This window comes from Meleagris gallopavo, chromosome Z (genome assembly GCF_905368555.1).
Source record: "Meleagris gallopavo chromosome Z, MGAL_WU_HG_1.1, whole genome shotgun sequence".
Taxonomy (NCBI): Eukaryota; Metazoa; Chordata; class Aves; order Galliformes; family Phasianidae; genus Meleagris; species Meleagris gallopavo.
The window spans coordinates 17,637,362-17,654,722 of NC_139435.1; the positions used below are offsets into that span (position 1 = coordinate 17,637,362).

General features: G+C 39.1%; 1 protein-coding gene and 1 long non-coding RNA gene across 4 annotated transcripts in view; both read left to right on the forward strand.

The window, feature by feature from the left end:
• The window catches only part of MAP3K1 (mitogen-activated protein kinase kinase kinase 1), a 55,501-nt gene that overhangs the window by 1,468 nt on the left and 36,672 nt on the right, over positions 1-17,361 (forward strand). The window contains exon 1 of one of the 3 annotated variants that reach the window (XM_085212734.1): positions 2,166-2,505. The exons of the other annotated variants lie outside the window; for them this stretch is intronic. Coding sequence (XP_085068860.1) covers positions 2,498-2,505 — 8 coding nt within the window. The 5' untranslated portion in view covers positions 2,166-2,497. Of the gene's footprint in view, positions 1-2,165; positions 2,506-17,361 lie in introns of those variants that run through there. 3 annotated transcript variants of the gene reach the window in all.
• LOC146542147 (uncharacterized) lies at positions 2,512-16,803 on the forward strand. Its single transcript, XR_014880313.1, has 3 exons — positions 2,512-10,269; positions 12,142-12,246; positions 12,489-16,803. It is a non-coding gene; the product is annotated as an uncharacterized LOC146542147 (long non-coding RNA).

A 17,361-nucleotide genomic window follows, 5' to 3' on the forward strand; every position in this document is an offset into this window, starting at 1 on the left:
GCGCCGAGCTTTTATTTGTTTATTTTGATTTAAAAAAAAAAGTCTCTCGCGTACTCGGTTCCGGTCTGCAGCGTTCACGATACTGCAGAATGCGTTTCTCTCGTTCTCTTTGAGAGAGGAGAGAATGGCTCCGGAGCGGAAATGTTCGATCTCTTGTTTCAGAGAGAAATCAAAGTTGTTCTGTAGCGGTTACTGTAGGTAATACATCTGAGTGAGTTCATTCAGCACTCTTGAGCTTGTAGCTTTGGCTTGCTGTTCTTTGCTTGGATTGGTAAATCTAATATGTTGAGGTGTTATAGAACTGCTCATGTGCATGTTTCGCCCATTTATGTGCAGGCTTTCCGGGTGCAAGCAGTTTGAATGCCTCCAACTTACACTGGGTAGGGTAGCACACGAAGCGTTGCGATGTGCGGGCAGGAGGGCACAGCAGTGCGGTGTTGGTGTGCAGCTGAGCTCCTGCGGGTATTTGGCGAGGTGCTGCGCAGAGAAGTGCATCCGCGCTTCTCCATTAATATTGCCTTGATGTTTATTTGGCTAATTGAACCTCCTGAGAGATCTGTTCCCTGTTTAAGAGGTGACGTGTACACTTTTTAGCTGTGCCCTATGCCAGTTAAACCTCACAGATTCTGTTTTAAACTTTAGCTTACCTTGGGAGTACTGTGCTGAGAGTTGGCTTCTAAAGCTATGTCCTGTTTGTGTGACTTCTGAGAAATCATAATAGGTTTGGGGCTGTTTCTAGGGCACTGCAGAGACACTTGAGATGGTCTGGTCCCAGCAGATAAGAAATCCTCTAGTTACAGAAGGATTAGCAGAAATCTGAAGTATTCAGGAAGGGAAGAAAATCACGTGGGTGATAAATTCTCTCACTCTCAGCACCATCATCTCTGTCAACCAGGGAAGTACAATATGCTGTGTCTTTTAATGCAACTGTAGCTAGATCTGTGGCTTTCAAAGAAAATGAAGTATTAGTGTCAGAACATAGAACAGGCTGGTGTCTCACGATGATATTAAATGTGAGGCTGGGTATCAGGCTCAGGAAGTTCAGTGTACATCACGTAAGTGCTGAAGCACTGGCTGTCCATGCTGGCCTGTCCCACAGCAGCAATGACAGAGCAGCTGTGGAATTTTTCCCTTTACATGGGTAGTATTGCTTACTTGTTAAGTACCTGCACTCACAAGTTACTGTTCTGAGTGTGTGTATGTGTGTGTTAAAGCCCTTCTGCCCCCCACAAATTCTCTCTCGTAAATGAACACAAAATGTTCACAAATAATGGAGAAAGTTACATGGCAACTGCTCATCTCCTCGCTGTTTCACTAGGATGAACTCTAGGTAGCCTATCATAAAGTATCTGGCAGCTTTAATTGTAACTGTCCTTCAGAAATACTCTAGCATATCTCAGCAATTCTGCACGTCCTGTTACTAGTTAGCAGATGTGGCCTAGCAGAGGAGTAGTTACCCAACATCAAGAAACATCTCTTCTGTCACTGTGATAATAACTTTCACTAGCAGGAGGAAGTTATTTGTACTTGAGTAGCAGTGAGCATGTTAAATATTCAGTCAGTGCGTGGAGTTGTTGCCCAGACATTTATTAAGAGGCAGACTGAAGGACATAATATGCAGAGTTTTTCTCTTCTGTTCTTAAACAGAGTAGCTATGCTTTCCCATAAGATCTACTACTCATTAAACGGTACTGTACTTGCTCCGAAGTCCCCCTGTCAGTCTCCTTGGTATTACAGTTTCTCTAAACAGACCTTCTGTTTATGCTGGAAGACATGCACAAGCTTTAGAATGAAGCTGAAAAGTGATTTTGACTCTTCTGTGAAGTTGTAAATATCGCCCTTTTCATTTACTCTTTCAAGCATTCTACTTGTCACAGGAGCAGATAGCGTTTTTGCTAAAAGCTGTGACACTTTAATCTGTCTTTTTATAACACTGTAAGGGAAGGGAGTTACGCTACTGGGAAATGCAGCTTTGGCATAAAACACTTCAGGCTTTTTATTCCTTCTCTGTACTGACTATATTTTGATTTGTTTTATATAAGAAGATCATAGCAGTGAGATCAGTGGTAGCTCTAATATGATTTCTTGTTGTTCTAGTGTAACATCTGATTTGGGCAGAAATCCACAACGGTAATATACACCTCTTTTCATTAACAAAGTTTTGAAACACTGAAACAGTTTAAGTGATGTTTGTTTGTGTCTAAAATTGGTGTGGCTAACTTACTGCATTCCTGACTGCAGAATGGGTTGTATTGCCATAACTCTTCTTTTAAAGAAACAAGCAGGAAGTGCTCTGATTTGTCTGCTCTGTATACGGTGACATATGACGTGCATGAAAATGCAACGTTCCAATTTTAAAATGAGTGTGCAAATACAGCAAACGTGTCAGTTCAGCTGCAGGAAAACCAGTGAAGGTATCTGCGCTGTGTTTTCTGCAATTCCTCTTTGGCGCCTGCTAGAGACAGTAAAAACACACTGCGAAACCTGAGTTCTGACTATGTACACGTGAGTACTTGTTAAAGCTTGTTAGTTTGGGATCTGCTTGTAAATTCTAGCACCTTTGGTGACTTCTAAATGCGTACATGACTACATTAACAACCTGGATTTGGGGTAGTGGACCGGGGACAGTGAGAGCAAGTACAGTTACAACACAGCCAAGGTCTGACTTGTGTTTTTTTCTTTCCTCTAAAATGACAAAATTCTTGTTTCACATTCTTGAAATGTACCTACAGTAAAATATTTTTTTATATATGCATATATGTATATATGTAGCTTTTTTAACTTGACTATTTTCAACTAAGGTGAAATAAAATTGTGTGTTTAACTGCAGGTCGTGATGCTAGGTATTTTTCACTGTTTGCTTAAGTAAGCAAGCATGTTCTCTGCTTCCGATTTAAGCTGAATCATACAGTGAAAGGAATTTCATCTCCTATCTCTTCAGCTCTGTGCTTGAAAGTATTTCAGGAAGAGGGTCACCCTCACCCATGTCTGATTTTTATCACTCTTAGTTATTGCAAGTGGTGGGGTTCTGCTTAAATGGCTTGATCTGCTATGGCAGTTTCTTTGTTCCTATGCAAAGTAAATAGATTGTAACTAACTAATCTGGAGCTTTCTGTCTGGTTGGATTTAGTGATGCTGGAGGTTCAGTCTTTGCTGTCACTGGCAGAGTCCAGGTACTGTTACTGAGATACCCGAGTGTAGATGTATGCACCTCACCTGCAGTTTCAGCACCTCAATAATCCCTTTTTTTTTTTATGCAGATGGAAATCTGAGTGTGCTGAAATATTGTTTTGTTTGAGGTCAGAGCGAAGGCGGCGATGCAGCTGTGCAGGAGCATATCCTGTAGCGTGGAGGTGGAAGCGAGCAGCTGGGGTGGGGTGGTGCTGGAAAGGCTGCTGTTAGCTTTTGCTGCCTTCCAGTATCTGTGAAATTTGGCTCCAGTTTGTTTAAAATAGAAATTATACATTGCCACGTAATTGCCCTTCAAACAAGCTTTCAAAGCTTGTACTTAGCAGTGATGATAAGAGAATGGATCTGCTGTGAGCTCTGAGTTCCTAATGCTAATATTGGTGTTCTCGGAGAGCTCTCCGTGAAAACCCAAGGGTCATCTTATTTTACTTTGTCGGCTCTGTTCTCACTTGAAACTCTGAAATTGCAGCTCATTCTTCTGCTTGAGGCGTAGTGGACAGAAACCCTTTAAGGAGGGCTTCATTACTTGTCTCTAGGTGACTGGGAAAAGGCTGTTAAATGGTACATTCTTTTCTGTTGCTTCCGTCCCTTTTCATCTTTAACTTAGCCTCTGCATATTGCCTCAAATGCTTCCTAGTTCCTGCCTGATCAGAACTTGAAAATCCTGCTCTGTGGTGAATCTTCACGTTGAGTTTTTTCCCCGTAAGATAAGCTAGAGGATTCCGTGGGGTTTGGGTATGTAGTGTTTCATTTGTTCAGTTTTTGAAAGATCTGTTTTTTTAGATCTTGACTGAAAAATGTCCTAAAACCTACCCAGCATCTGTAATGCCTTGATGCTTAAGAATCATCTTGAAGTTGGTATTTTTTTTACCTTTTGTCTGGGGTCTGAAAGAACTTTTGAATTGTTTTAATAAAAGGTATTATTTTTTGCAGAAACATTTTTCTCAGTTTTTCAGTGCTGCGTAGCATCTGACGATGATGGACTTCAAGGTGTTTGCAAAATGTCTTTTCCTCCTTTCTCAATGAACTTGAGTGTCATTGAGTATTCCCATTTCTTTGCTATGAGGTGAAACAGGAATACCAGTATGTGTATGAGGTGAAACAGTAACTAGCAAGTTTCATAGTATCTTAGGATATCTTTTGTGAAGTGTGAACTGTTTGCATAATTCATGGCTATTTCTCATCTGCCTTGTCCTAATATTCTGGATTGTAATGGAATGGCCACTGTTGCACCAGGGGACTTCAGTTCTTTTCTAGTGTCTCACCCATGTTTTGTACAGCCTTTATTGCTGACATTCTGCTGTTGATGCCCGACCCACCTGCCTCTGAACATATTGGGGTCATTGTGGAAGATGGCACTGGAGCACTGGAGAGGTGCATCGTCTCCTAGACTGGACTGACATCAGACCAAATCTGATGTCTTGTTTTCTGAGCTCTTTTCATCCTTTTTTGAACATCCTGTCATCTTTCTTTTGAGCAAACTGAACTGATCCTTTGCTCAGCTGTCAGCAGTGATGATGAGGGCCCTTTGTGAGCTGTTAGTTAAAGCTCAAAGGAATGCAACTAATATTCCTCACTTTAACCACAAATATGCATTGCATCTCACTAGTCATTTCTGTCAAATACACTCTTACACCCTGAGGACTTTTTTTGAATATCCTATATGATCATCATGCTTGTATCTGCAAAATTGTTCCTCTTGGATACTGAAAGGAATTTGGAAGTACTGAAGGAAATAAATCGAAATTGTGAAAATATCATATTGAGAAATGAATTTGTTGGGTTTTAAAATATATTATTAGTGTTACCTCCCATTATTCTGCTAACAACAAATGCATGCAGAATTCTGTTTTCATAGTTCTTTAAACATGGAATTTCATAAGCTACTGAATAATACAGTCTCCCCATTACCTTCAGGTAACATTTGTCTGAATCTGAAGAGTCATATAAAATGCAAATATCTGCAGTGTGTGATGATTCGTGCTGTGACCTCAGATTTGTGGTTCATATAGAGTTTACTGATCTTGTCAGATTAATACACTGTAGCAGGCAAGTGTTTGTTTATTGTCGTGGCCAAGACAATATTCTAATTTCTTTGAATCATGACAGAGTAATTTCTGTTCACTAAATGTGTACTTTGAAAACTCATTTGTAGTCAGGGAGAGTTCTCTCAATGTACTACACTATTCTTTTGTAATTTTTTCCTTTTTTTAGATTGCTGAGTTGTAGGGTCTGGCACTAGTATTCAATTTTTTTTTTTCCTCTTGTTGCAAGTTAAGTTTGCCACTAGATATGTAATCAGAATTGTAATTGTTCCCGTAAAATACATCTGAAATGTTTTTTCACTAAAGTAAATATCAATACAGGTGCCGAGCCCATTACTAAGGATTTGTTTGCTTGATCTGTGAAAATATTGCAGTTGTGATTAGCATGAAAATTCACTGAAATAGTGTTCATGTGTTCTTAAAAATTTGGGAAGTATATCTGCCGTCTTAAGGATCTGTAATTCTTGCTAATTACGCTGATTTAGTGATAGAAATAAAATGTGTGATGGTTCCTATGGTTGTGTGAGATTCTTTCTGAGGAAGTTCGAACCTGAGATGGAGATCCAAACAACTGGCTTTTGAACAGCGGGGCTGGATGGGGTTTTTCTTAGAACTCCAATATAAATATGAATATGCGTAAGTTAATTTTTAAAAAGCTCTATCAGTAACATCTTGTAGTTCCAGAAAGCAAGCCCTTCTGTATAGAGCAGCCATGACTTTGTTGTGGTATATTTAGCTGTAAGCCGTGCGTTCATTTGCAGCGAACGGTTCAATGCACACTGTGCTCTGTGGGCACATCAGGTCCCCCAGCCTGTAGGGAGCACAGGGCTTCCAACCAAAGTGTGGAAACACGTTCTCCCATCCTGCAGAGCTGCCTGCCCTGCAGCTGTGCCTGCTGGAACATGCAGAGCAAGCTTTCTCCTCATCTCAAGGATCTCCCTCACTACTTCTCCCACTCCATGTGGCCTTGTTCACACCACCAGGCCTCTTCCTAAAATTAACTGGGATCCCCTGTGGTCCCCTGATAAAAACTTGTTCAGAGCTATAGCTGTGTGTTTCCTGTTCCTGAAGAACAAGGGTATGGTGGGAAGAAGTCTTGAAGCCACACAGATTGTTCTCTGTATTTGTTTTAAATCAGCGTTACAGGAAGAAGGAGGGGAAGGAGCTCTCTCCCTGCCCTGTGTACAAAAGCACAAGATGAATCTCCTTAAGCCACGCAGATCTCTGGCAGACAGCAGTGCAGATAATCTGCGGGGTTGTCATTGTGGGAATGTGTTGTCCAAGCTGATACAGAAAAGATGGGATGACTGATGGTTTTCAGTTCTCTCACTGTGAAATTTGATATGCAGACTGACACTGAAACTGCCTTTTTTTTTTTTTTTTTTTTGAGGAAAGCAGACACTCAGTCCCTATCAGCAAATTGAGTAGTAAAACATTTCAGATTAAACTAAGAAGCCTCCCATCTGTGCAAAGTTGGAAAGTGCCTTCATGTAGGAATGTGTTAAGTATTGTAATAGACATTCACTGACAACCTTAACTTGCTGAGGGGGGAGAAATGTTAAGGACTGGCAAAGTGTTTAGTTCAGGTGACACAGAGAGATTCAGAATTGGTGCTCTGCCTGGTCATTTGGCTTCTGCTGGAGGTTGATGTGCCTTTCTGTGAGGGAACAGCAGGTCAGATGGGAGAGGATCAGCAGGTATTAAGGAAGCTCTCCTCTTCTAACTCTACTTGGAAATTCCATCGTCTGGTTGCCGTTTCAGATGTCAGAGGACTTCTTGGCTCTACTGAAAAATGTTGCTGCTAATTTCAGCTTTACTGTTTCCAGTGAAAGATTTGATTCCTAGTAGAAGATGAAAGCTTTTTCCTTGTACAGGTATTTCAAAAGGCAGATATGTCCAAGTGACTGTCTTGGAACTGGAGAGCATGGCAGAAGGATTCAGAGGGAGCAGTGAAGTAATGAACAGGAGCTAGTTCTGTGCACCTGAGATCCATACTACTTCATGCCAAGCTTTTTTTTCTGTCCAAATGAGAAGTAAGTCAAGGTTTGCTGACTGCAGTCCTAAGCTATCCTTCAAATCCTGTTTCACCACCTCAGTGGGAGATAGACCTTCCTTTCTAAAAGGAAACAAAAAACTCTCGTACTGATGCTAGTAACTTTCCCTGCCTATTATTCTGTATGTAATGCAGTTTTACTAAGAATGTCACGGGCCTCTAGGAAGGTTGGTGTTCCTTAAAAGGGCACTGTCTTTACACAGATCTGTTCTATTTTCTCCAATTAAATGAAATGAAACTAATTATGCTGTTTGATAGTCATCTTTGTAAACTCATTTGGGGTATAATTACACTTGGCCTTGAAATTACCAAATATAATTGGTAATTTACATTGCAAAATTCTGAAGTATAGATTAGCTCTGTACGGTATGCCTGCATATTATAAGAAGAGCAGGACTGCTGAATCCTCGCTCATCTCTTCTATACATGTGGTTTAGTTCCTGCATGTTCAGGTACAATGATAAACCATCTTGTCCCAGCAAATATGCTGAAGCATATCATTCCCCTTAGTAACTCAGCAGAAATTAGTATGCTGTGCTGTTTGCTTGTTCTGACTTGTATGTGTGTGACGGTATTTTAGTTCTGCTACTAGTGAAGGTACTCAGCGAAGCCAAGTGGGGAAAAACAATGTCTTCAGTATTTTGAAATCAGCTATGTATGAATTGCATTGATATATTTTAAAAGTTACTGCAAATGGAATAAATATCCAGTGCCAGGGCAGGCCACTTGCAGACCCTGGGAATCAAGACTGCTGGGAAGAGCACAGTCAGAGATTTTAGGCTTTTGGTTTCCTTTCTGCCCACAAAGTAGACTGCTGAGAAGTTAGAAAGGGTAACCAGCAGGAAATCTGCCAGTCTCTGCCATGTCAGCTAAGTTCCTATGGAACTTCATCAAATTGGATATCTGACTTTTTTGTTACTTGATAAATATCTTTTTATAAAGGAAGTATTTCTTTCCAGGCTGCAACTTAGCTGTACTCATAAGTATTTCCATTGCCTTTAGCAGTACTCACAAATGTAGAAATACATTAAGAGCTAAATAACTGTATGTGGCTGGGATTCGAAGGAAAACACAGGTTTTTATCTTATGATTGACCCTCTAGTTAAACCCTGATGCAACTATGGTGCCCTAGAGGCCCATGTGGGATTCATTGTAAGCAAGTGTCCTCGTCTTGTGTATCTAACTGGTTTGTGGTGCACTAGGCAGGGGTAAAGGAATGTTTGTCACAAAGTAGGTGATGCTTCTTTAATCTGGGTTTCACTCAAAGCTTGAATCCCAACTCACGGAAACCAGGACCCAGGTTATCACCATGTCCACCTTAGAGTTGCATTTGATGCTTGCAGTGCACTAAGTGAAACTTCTCTGCTCATCAGCGCCATCCAGCTACTGTCAGCAGGGCTCTGCTAGCGTGAAGCCTGTTGTGTTTGCAGTAACCGCTGTTCATGTTGTGCCCCCCAGCTGCATAAAAACTTTGTATTGGGTTTATAAGACTTATCGGAGGTGCCTTTTTATGGCTTATCAGAAGTGACAGACCTTTGATGCTTCAGGTGTCTTTCAGATGTTTCTTGGGAGCTGCTATCTGAAGGTAAGAACTTGATAGCGTGGTGGTAAGAACTTTGCGTGCTCTGTCTGTGGTTCAGAGAAGAATAGCTCCAAAGAGCAGAGAAGCAAAGGCTTGAGTATAGAAGTGTGCCTGAAAGAAAATGAAAGGAAGTGGAGGAGGTAACACATCAGTTAATGGGATACTAGCATGAAGAAAAAAAGGGACTGAAAAAGGAGAAGCTGTTAACTGAAAGCCAGGGAATAAAGGAGTGAATAACTAAGCTGGAAAACAGCAAAGTAGTGAGTTAGAGAGAGGTGGCAGTAGGAGAGTCGGTTATCCTGAGAGGAACTGAAAGTGGAGGAAAGGAGCTAGAAGATATGGAGTGAAGGCTTAAAGAGTGAGAACACAACTCCACAGAGTCTGAGAGGAAATGGAAGTACACACAGAACCTTGTGCGTATATGACTGGGGAGCTGAGAGAGTTTTCAAAGGGTGCCTGAAATAAGAAAATCTGAGAGGAAAGCACCTATAGAGCTTGAAGGAAGGAAGGATGTAAGATGTAACTGCAGCATGTGTTACAAAAGCAAGCCCTCCTCGTCTAGCAGAGTCTCTGTGAGTAAATGAGTGTTTAAATTTGGGTGCATTTAGCACTTTTAGATGGCTTCTGTCTAGTTTGTGTTAGTAGTGTTTGGGTACATGGTGATTTGAGAACAGTCTAAAAATTGTGTATTTCTATCACAGTTAAAACCTGGATTCAAAAGATATAGCAGTTGTCAAAGGAAGAATATGATTTTCTTTTCTTTTTCTTTTTTTTTTTTAGCTTGATATGCCTACAGCTTCTTTAACTAATAGTAGCTGTACTTTAGGAGTCATAGGATTTTTGAGAAAACACTGCTTGTTTTGGCTTATTGGGAAATTGCTCTGTTCCAGTTCATGATTGTAAGGGAAAGACCACTGAACATACTAATGTTCCCCTGTTTACTGTTTTTACAAAATGTACATTGAGTTTCTCTGATCTTAAAGCTGAAGTGCCTACACATCTCTTTGATTTGCACAACTGGTAAATGGGCTTGGAACAAAGCCAAAAACAGATGGGAGCCCAATTTAAGCAAGTGCTGCCTGTTCAGATCAGAGAAACGGTCTAGGCAGAAGAGCTGTGCTGGTTCTACTAGTGGGACCAGCTGAGCTTTGTCTCCCCTCTGTGGGGAGAATGCAGCTCATGTTACAGGAGCTGGTACCTTCAACAAGGCATGCCTTTTTAATTTCTGTTTAATCTTTGGGACAGAAGATACCATTGCCTCTGGATTTCAAAATACTTTTATGTAACCACTGCGATGACAAATTTATGATTTGATGGAGGCACAAAGCAGACCTATGGATCTTGCCCTGAGAAATGCTTAAAACTAGATTTTCTTGTTTGAAGCCACAAGTATTTAGCAGGTAAGCATAAATGCAGTTGAATTTCTCATTATGGTTATGATTGTTAGCCATTTTAGATGGTTATTTTGCTGTTTTTCAGGAACAGTATGTCTGTCCGATCTTTTTGTTCTTTACAGACAGTTTAAGAAAATAGAACAGTTACGGACGTGGCTCTGGGCAGCCCGGTTTAATGGTTGGTGATCCTGCGCATAGCAGGGGGTTGAAATTAGATGATCTTTGAGGTCCTTTTCAACACAGGCCATTCTGTGATTCTGTGAAAACTTGTTCTTACTTCTTTCTTGTAAGCTCACTTTGGAGAGCCAGCATCTCTGTTTTGCTCCTGAATGTTCACTGTCTGCTTTGGTGCATTTCTGAGCCTTATTGTGGTGAAGTTGGCATTTTGATACCTAAGAGGAAGTAGAAAATGATACAATCTAGGTCTAGGACTGTTACTCCCTTTCCATGTTCAAATAAATGGCATGTTTTTATAACTGGGAGGAGAGAAAGCTGGCTCTTAAGAAGGAAGTGGCCAGTAGCTAGTTCTTATCAAAAGTTGTAATGGTAAGGATTTGTTGGGTTACTGTATGTTTCTTTGCAGTCACTAAAGTAATCTGTAATTGTATGATTTAAAATGCTTAACTCTTCTGGTTTCAGAAGTTATGAATGGACAGTTGGTATAAGTTGTGAGGACTGTGCTATTCTGTAATCATACGGCATCTTGCATTTAATTTTTTGTAGATGAGTTGCTGGCTGGCTAATGCTTAACCCAGACATCCTTAGCAAGTAGATGGAAAGGCTCTCTTTTGAAGATGTTGGCCTTTCCTGTTTGCAGTGGTCAGAGATGCAGCATGGGTCTTGTTGTTTGTTGTTAGAAATGTAACTTAAGCTGACTGTGCTGTTGTTTTCCAGCATGTAATTGTTTGACAATGCAACCTTCATTTTTCTTGTATGATCTGGACTGAAATCAGCCTTGCTCCAGTTCAGTTTCAAAGACTGCTTTTTCCTTCTGATATCTGAGTGGGCTTGGGCTCAGTCACCTTAGTCTCAGATTTTGCATCCCATTGCCTGTAAGGTTAGTGTAGCAGTTAATCCAGTCGGTGACATCAGTCTTCAGCTTCCAGCTCACAGTCAGGCCACTTTCAGTAACTAGTGTAAGATTAACCTTTCGAGGAAAGGTATTTCTGTAATTAATCCACTGCCGAGACACTGGAGCATGACTTTGCTTCATGCACAAACTTCCCCAACTCCGATTCCAGTAGTATTTCCTGGAAACTAGTTTTTATTTCTGCTCTTATATATGTGGTGTAGTTTTGCTTTGATTTGAAAAGCTCTTGTGCACCTGTTAAGAGAAATGAGCCTGCTGCTTTCTTGATTATTATCCCATTTTTGAGAGGCTGCTGTTGTGGTACAAGTCCTCAAGATAAGAAGTAAAATGGGTTAAAGCTGTCTTTAGTCATAAGAATGATTGCATTAGCTTTGAAAGCTTTACTAAAACCTAATAAGTAACCTACTTTGTGTCAAACAAATGTTTTTTACATCTTTTTTTTTTTTTGTACACTTTTCTCATTTAAATGCCTGTCAGGATAGTACGTTTTTGAGTGATTTTATTATCAGCATATTTCAAAGGTGCCTTGGTGACAATAAATGTTTCCATGTTCTAGACATGCACTGATTTAACAAAATTCTTCCTGTAGTTGCTTAATACTAAAGCAACTTCCAAAGTTGTAAGAGGTGTTTATTTTTTGCACTTCTTTTATTCTTCTGATGTAGAACTTTTATTTTGAAGCAAAGTATAGAAAATGAGTAATGAGATTCTACTAAGAGCCTTAGACAAATGATGGGGTAAATTTCTTGATATATCATGATAACATGAGTTGTTTTTTTAACTCTAAGGTTGAAAGTCCTCTCAGAAGAGTCATAACACAGCAGGGTGGTCACAGACAGGACTACGGTAGTACAGCTGCCAACATCCCAGAGCGCTCCGTAATCGCCAGTTTGGTTTGTTGCTTCTTTATCCTTTTGTATTCTGAAGTACAGCCGAGTAAAAGATGTCTTTCTCTGGAAATTACTTCAGATTCAGCTATTGGTATTAATTTCTTTCTCTCCCCCAAAAATCAGATAGTATACTTCATAATTGTAACAGCAGAGAAGGACCATCTGCATAACATCTCATAAGCTTTTACATTGTTTCAACAGGTAATGAACAATTAATGTTTAAAATTTTTGTTCTCTGTTTCCAGGTTAATATGTTATGTACCTGTGGCACCACTGAAAACCATGGTAAAACCACTGGTGATCTCTCTCTCTCTCTCTCTGTTTGGAAAACTTGCCTCAAAGAGTGATATTAATAGCCAGTTTGATTTCAATGGAACATGAAACAGCATCACATTTAAAAAAATAATTTAGATGTTATAATGCTCCACAACGTGTAACTTTGGAATGAGATTTTTCATCTTTGCTATGCTTTCTTTCAGAGTGGTTGCGCTGAAGTTAGTTTAAGGTTTTAGTTGACATTTGTCAATGAAATGTAATAGATAACTACCTAAGAAGTCTTCTCCTATATTGTGGAAATGTCTGTGTGACATATATTAAAGAAACTTTCTGGCTAATTTCATATTTTCTAATCTTCAATCTGCTACTGATTTTTACATGGGTTCTCACATAGATTGTCCAAGAGTGGGCTACATGCTATGCACTGAGAGACTTCAGTTGTATTCCCGCAAGAAATGCTTCTGAAACTTTTGGAGGAAAGCTTATAAGGCAAATCTGAAAACTTGATCTTTCCAAACAAGAGTGCATGTTCTTGAAAATAAGTAGCTCCTATCTCCGTTTTCCCTTAAGTAAAATAGCTATGGCTGTTTGCCGCTGGCCACTAAAATCTGGGTGTTGACTTAAGGGGAGAGTGAGCTGGATGTTGTGAAAGTAACTCTTCGTAACAGAGATTTGTTGTTTGGTAATGGTGAAGGTCCGCTGTATTTTTTCTCCCTAAGAAGTGATAAAAATGTTTTGCTCTCATGTTACTCCCTAAAAAATATAACTTCTATGAGTTAATGCTCCTTGTTTCATTTTATTCATATCCAGTTGGATTTTTATTTTATTGAGTAATGTCATTTACTCAATATCTCAGCTTTTTGCCAGGTAACTGTCATGTTCTCCCCCACACCAGTACTGTCATTTTTAAAGGTGAGTGTCATCCTGGAAGATGACAGACAAGGATATAGCTAAAGGCTCATGCAAAATAAATCGCTCAATTTACATTTGGTTTGAACTTAGATTTATAGTTCTGTAGTTCTATTGCTGATAATTGAGCTATACGTTTTTCTCGAGATGAGAGCATTTTCCCGTGTTTTCTTTTTTGAGCACTGTTTAGAATTGCTAATGCAGAAGGTGAAGGTTAGATTTCAAGTACATCTGAATTGTACAATTGGTTACTTAAATCTGATACAAATTTCAAAAGCTGCTGAGGAACAAATCTACTGAAAACTGTCAACCAGTTCCATTGAAGTGACACAGTTTTTTCTGGATTTTTGTGCACTCAGTTCTAAGAAAATTAATGCACTTGCATTGAATTTGAAGTTGGAAGTGATTAAGAGCCTTCCAAGAATAATGCCAGAATTCTACTTGTCTCAAAATGCATAACTTGCTTGAGATGCCTTCTGCTAACCTTCTGTATTTGGAAAGGGACTAGATAGCTTTTTGTTCACCAGCCAAATTATTAATAAGTTATAACATGCCTTTGAACAGACATACAAGATTCAGTCAGCATTAGTTTAATTTCTGTTAGACCACTGAGTTAAGATTAATCAGAGTAATTTCAGAAGGCAGAGTAAGACACACTTAGAAGCACAGATTTACTCAGTCTTTCTTGTTTTATGATACCATGATGTTTAAACTACTAGGAGTTTTCATGATAATTTGTTATTAAATGGAAACAGGAACTTACTGCAGGAGCATATGTACTAGCTTCAGAAAATCCTCTTAAAACAGCAGTACAGAAAATGAATTATTTCATGAATTTTATGTCATGAAGTAGGTGAGGAACTCTTTCAGCACACTAACCAAGTGAAATGTCAAAATCTACAAATTACCAGGCTTCTGTACTTCTTATATGAGAAGATCGTTTCACAGACAGCCTCTGAACGTATACTATGCAGTTATGAGTTTGTTTCTGACAGCAGGATGTGGAGAGAGAAAGAAAAAGGTCTTGGCTTTACTGAAACTCTGGAGCTAGATCAGCATTGTCCTTTATGCTCTATTCTCTTTTTGCCTTTCTTGTAGGCACACATTTCAAGTGTATTCTATCTGTTATTCTTCATTATGTGAAACAGTAGAGTAAAAGTTGAGGGTAGCTATTTCTGTAATTAGGATCTGTATTAGATTTTCAGAGGAGAGTGTTTTTTCATTTTTTTCCATTTCCTTTTAACTGAAAGTACAGACCCCCCAAGGAATACATTTTTTTTAATTAATTCTGTAGTTGCAAGATGTATAGTAATTAAATCTTATTTTCTGAATGTAGTCAAAATAAACTGAAAACTTCCCTCTAATAAATGAAGCCCCTTCATTGGATTCCTTCATTGATGGAACTTATCTTTATTATTTTGAAACGTGAGATTAAAAAAAAATCTATTTTATTCCTTAATTCTACTAATTTCTATGCTTAGTAGTTGTCATTTTTAATCCCTTACCCTTGAAAAGATTTTTAATAGTATCTGCTGTCAGGAGATGTTGTAAAGTACCTGGGTTTATTTCTTTTTTAGGGGCGAGTTCTTAAATTTTTAGAGTTGAAGAAATTGCAGGATCGTAGTTTGCTTTCATTACAGATGTAGAACTCTTAGCCCGCAGGTTGCTGTGTGACTTTGATCAGATACCATTTGGACTGTATTTCATGTCTGAGTTAGAAAGGTGTCCTGGCTACAAAGGCATGAAGACACACAGCATTTGCCATTAAGTTAGAAATCTAGAGGCCACTTTTAAAGAGTAAAGGTTAAAAAGAAAAGTGGGAAAGAAAAACAGTTTTAAATTTCCATTGCTCAGTGGATTCAGCATTGTAGTTCCTCTTTTTTTAATCTTTGAAAAGTTTAATTGCAATCAGAAGGGCTGGGGAGGAATCAGTGTGGATCTCTTGTTCTTGGGCAGTGACATAGTTGATATCTATCAAGAAAATTTCAGGCTCGGTTAAGTAAGGATGTCTTTTAAACCTATGCAGTAGGTTGTTTTCATGAGTGAAATATTGCAGTGTGGTTCAGCTCCAGCTCAGGGGAGTAAATAAAGTTGTAAGAATGATGATAGGATGGCGTACATGCCTGTATTGGCAATTAACTTCACACATACACACACACACACAAAAAAGCTTCAGTGCTTCCATTCCTGCCTCAGCTTATTTCATTGCATATTAACAAGACGAAGCTTACCATCCAGCTTGGGCACGCATCTCTATGGAACTAGTGACAGTAACAAGATAGTTCAATAATTTGAAGACCATTTATTATAACCTAATGTAAGTTAGAAAGTTTGGGTGCACTTTCATGGAATAACATGCAGAGGAAGAATCTGTATAGGATTTTGAACAAAAATTCAAATGCCTGACTGATTTCCTTGAATTTTCTCTGATATTTTTCCATATTCACTGTTAATTGTTTGCTTAGAAAATTGCTTAGTTGCTTTGCAGGGCATACTAGAATAGCTCTGTCTTTTGATTTCATTACAAGTCCTATATATGTTTTACATTAGAAGCCTAGCTTTTGATGAAGAAATCAGTTTGTGAAGTGCTGAAGGAAATGATAATTAATTTATTGTATTGATCACTGCTTTTGTTGCTTTGGCTAAATTTCATCCCGCGTTTGTTTTTGATAACATTGAATTTAAGTTGATGCTGTTACATCGATGTGAATACTTCTGTTTGCTTATGGGGTCTTGGAATGAGGACAGGGAGCTGGGGATCAGTGTGGGTAGTTTGCTCTGCATGTGATGTCCAGTGAAGGCAGTGGTTAGCAGATGGAAGCCTGCTGGTCCTTGCACTCTAACTCGCATCTCTCAGATTAGCTAATGTTTTCCTTTGCCACTTTCGTCTGGATGCTTTGGACACTAGATTTCTTCTGTAAAGAGGATAATTTTATAAGATAAATGTTTGCATGTTATGAACAGTGAAATAAGTCATCCCTCTCCCCTGAAAAAAAAGCAGATCTGAATTTCTTGTTCCTAAATGAGCTATTAAGAAAAAAAAAACACAAACACTCTAAGTCTCACGAGATAAACTGCAGACAAGAAGTGCCTTGTACTTTGAGCTCTCCTCGTGCAGCTGAATCTTTTAGTTCCTGTTGAGTTTGCCATGGAGTTGATGCAAGGGGACTGAAGGCTTACTGTAAAGAACACTTTCCTGTGAATGTAATCTGTGAGAGAAAACAAAGTGCTGATCTCCATCCTAATATTTCCTGCTGTATTCTTAACATCTCTGCTGTAGTAAACTGTTAATCACTTAAGCAAGTCTTCAAGGAGAAGCTGGAGCGCAACAGATCGTGCCATATAGCAAAACGCAGGTCTGTGCTGATCATATGTATTGACTTTATTAAACTGGTTTGTACTTTGAATCAGCTGAGTACTGTGCTGTTCATAACAATTCAGTGTAAAAGTCACGTAATGCTGTTTGTCGCACACATTTCCCTTCTTATAGTTGTTAAAACAAACAGCTGTATTTCTGCATTGTCCAAACCAACCACTTTGTTGTTTTGTTTTCTGTTGTTGTAGTTTGAATGTAAGAATCCATAGAAAGGGCATTGCTGCATAAAATGTGCTCAGGCATCAAGGCAGCCGTTAAAAATAATGACTGTTTCCCAGATTTCTGCCTCCCATGAGCTGAGATCTTGTGTTACACAGGAAAGAGAGGGGTTTTTTCTTAGTCAGGAGAATCTGAATGCGTGCAGCTGACTCCTGCACAGTGAGTTTTCATTTCCCACTTCCACAAGGTGGGAATTCCTTCTGAAGCCTTCATTAACTTCCACTAGTAAATTTGTCTTTATTTTGCTTTTTGTATCTGAAATACAACTTTCGTAGGTGTATCAAAACTTCTGCATTTGTCCTTTCAATATTTATGTTTCACAGAGAGAATTGACATTC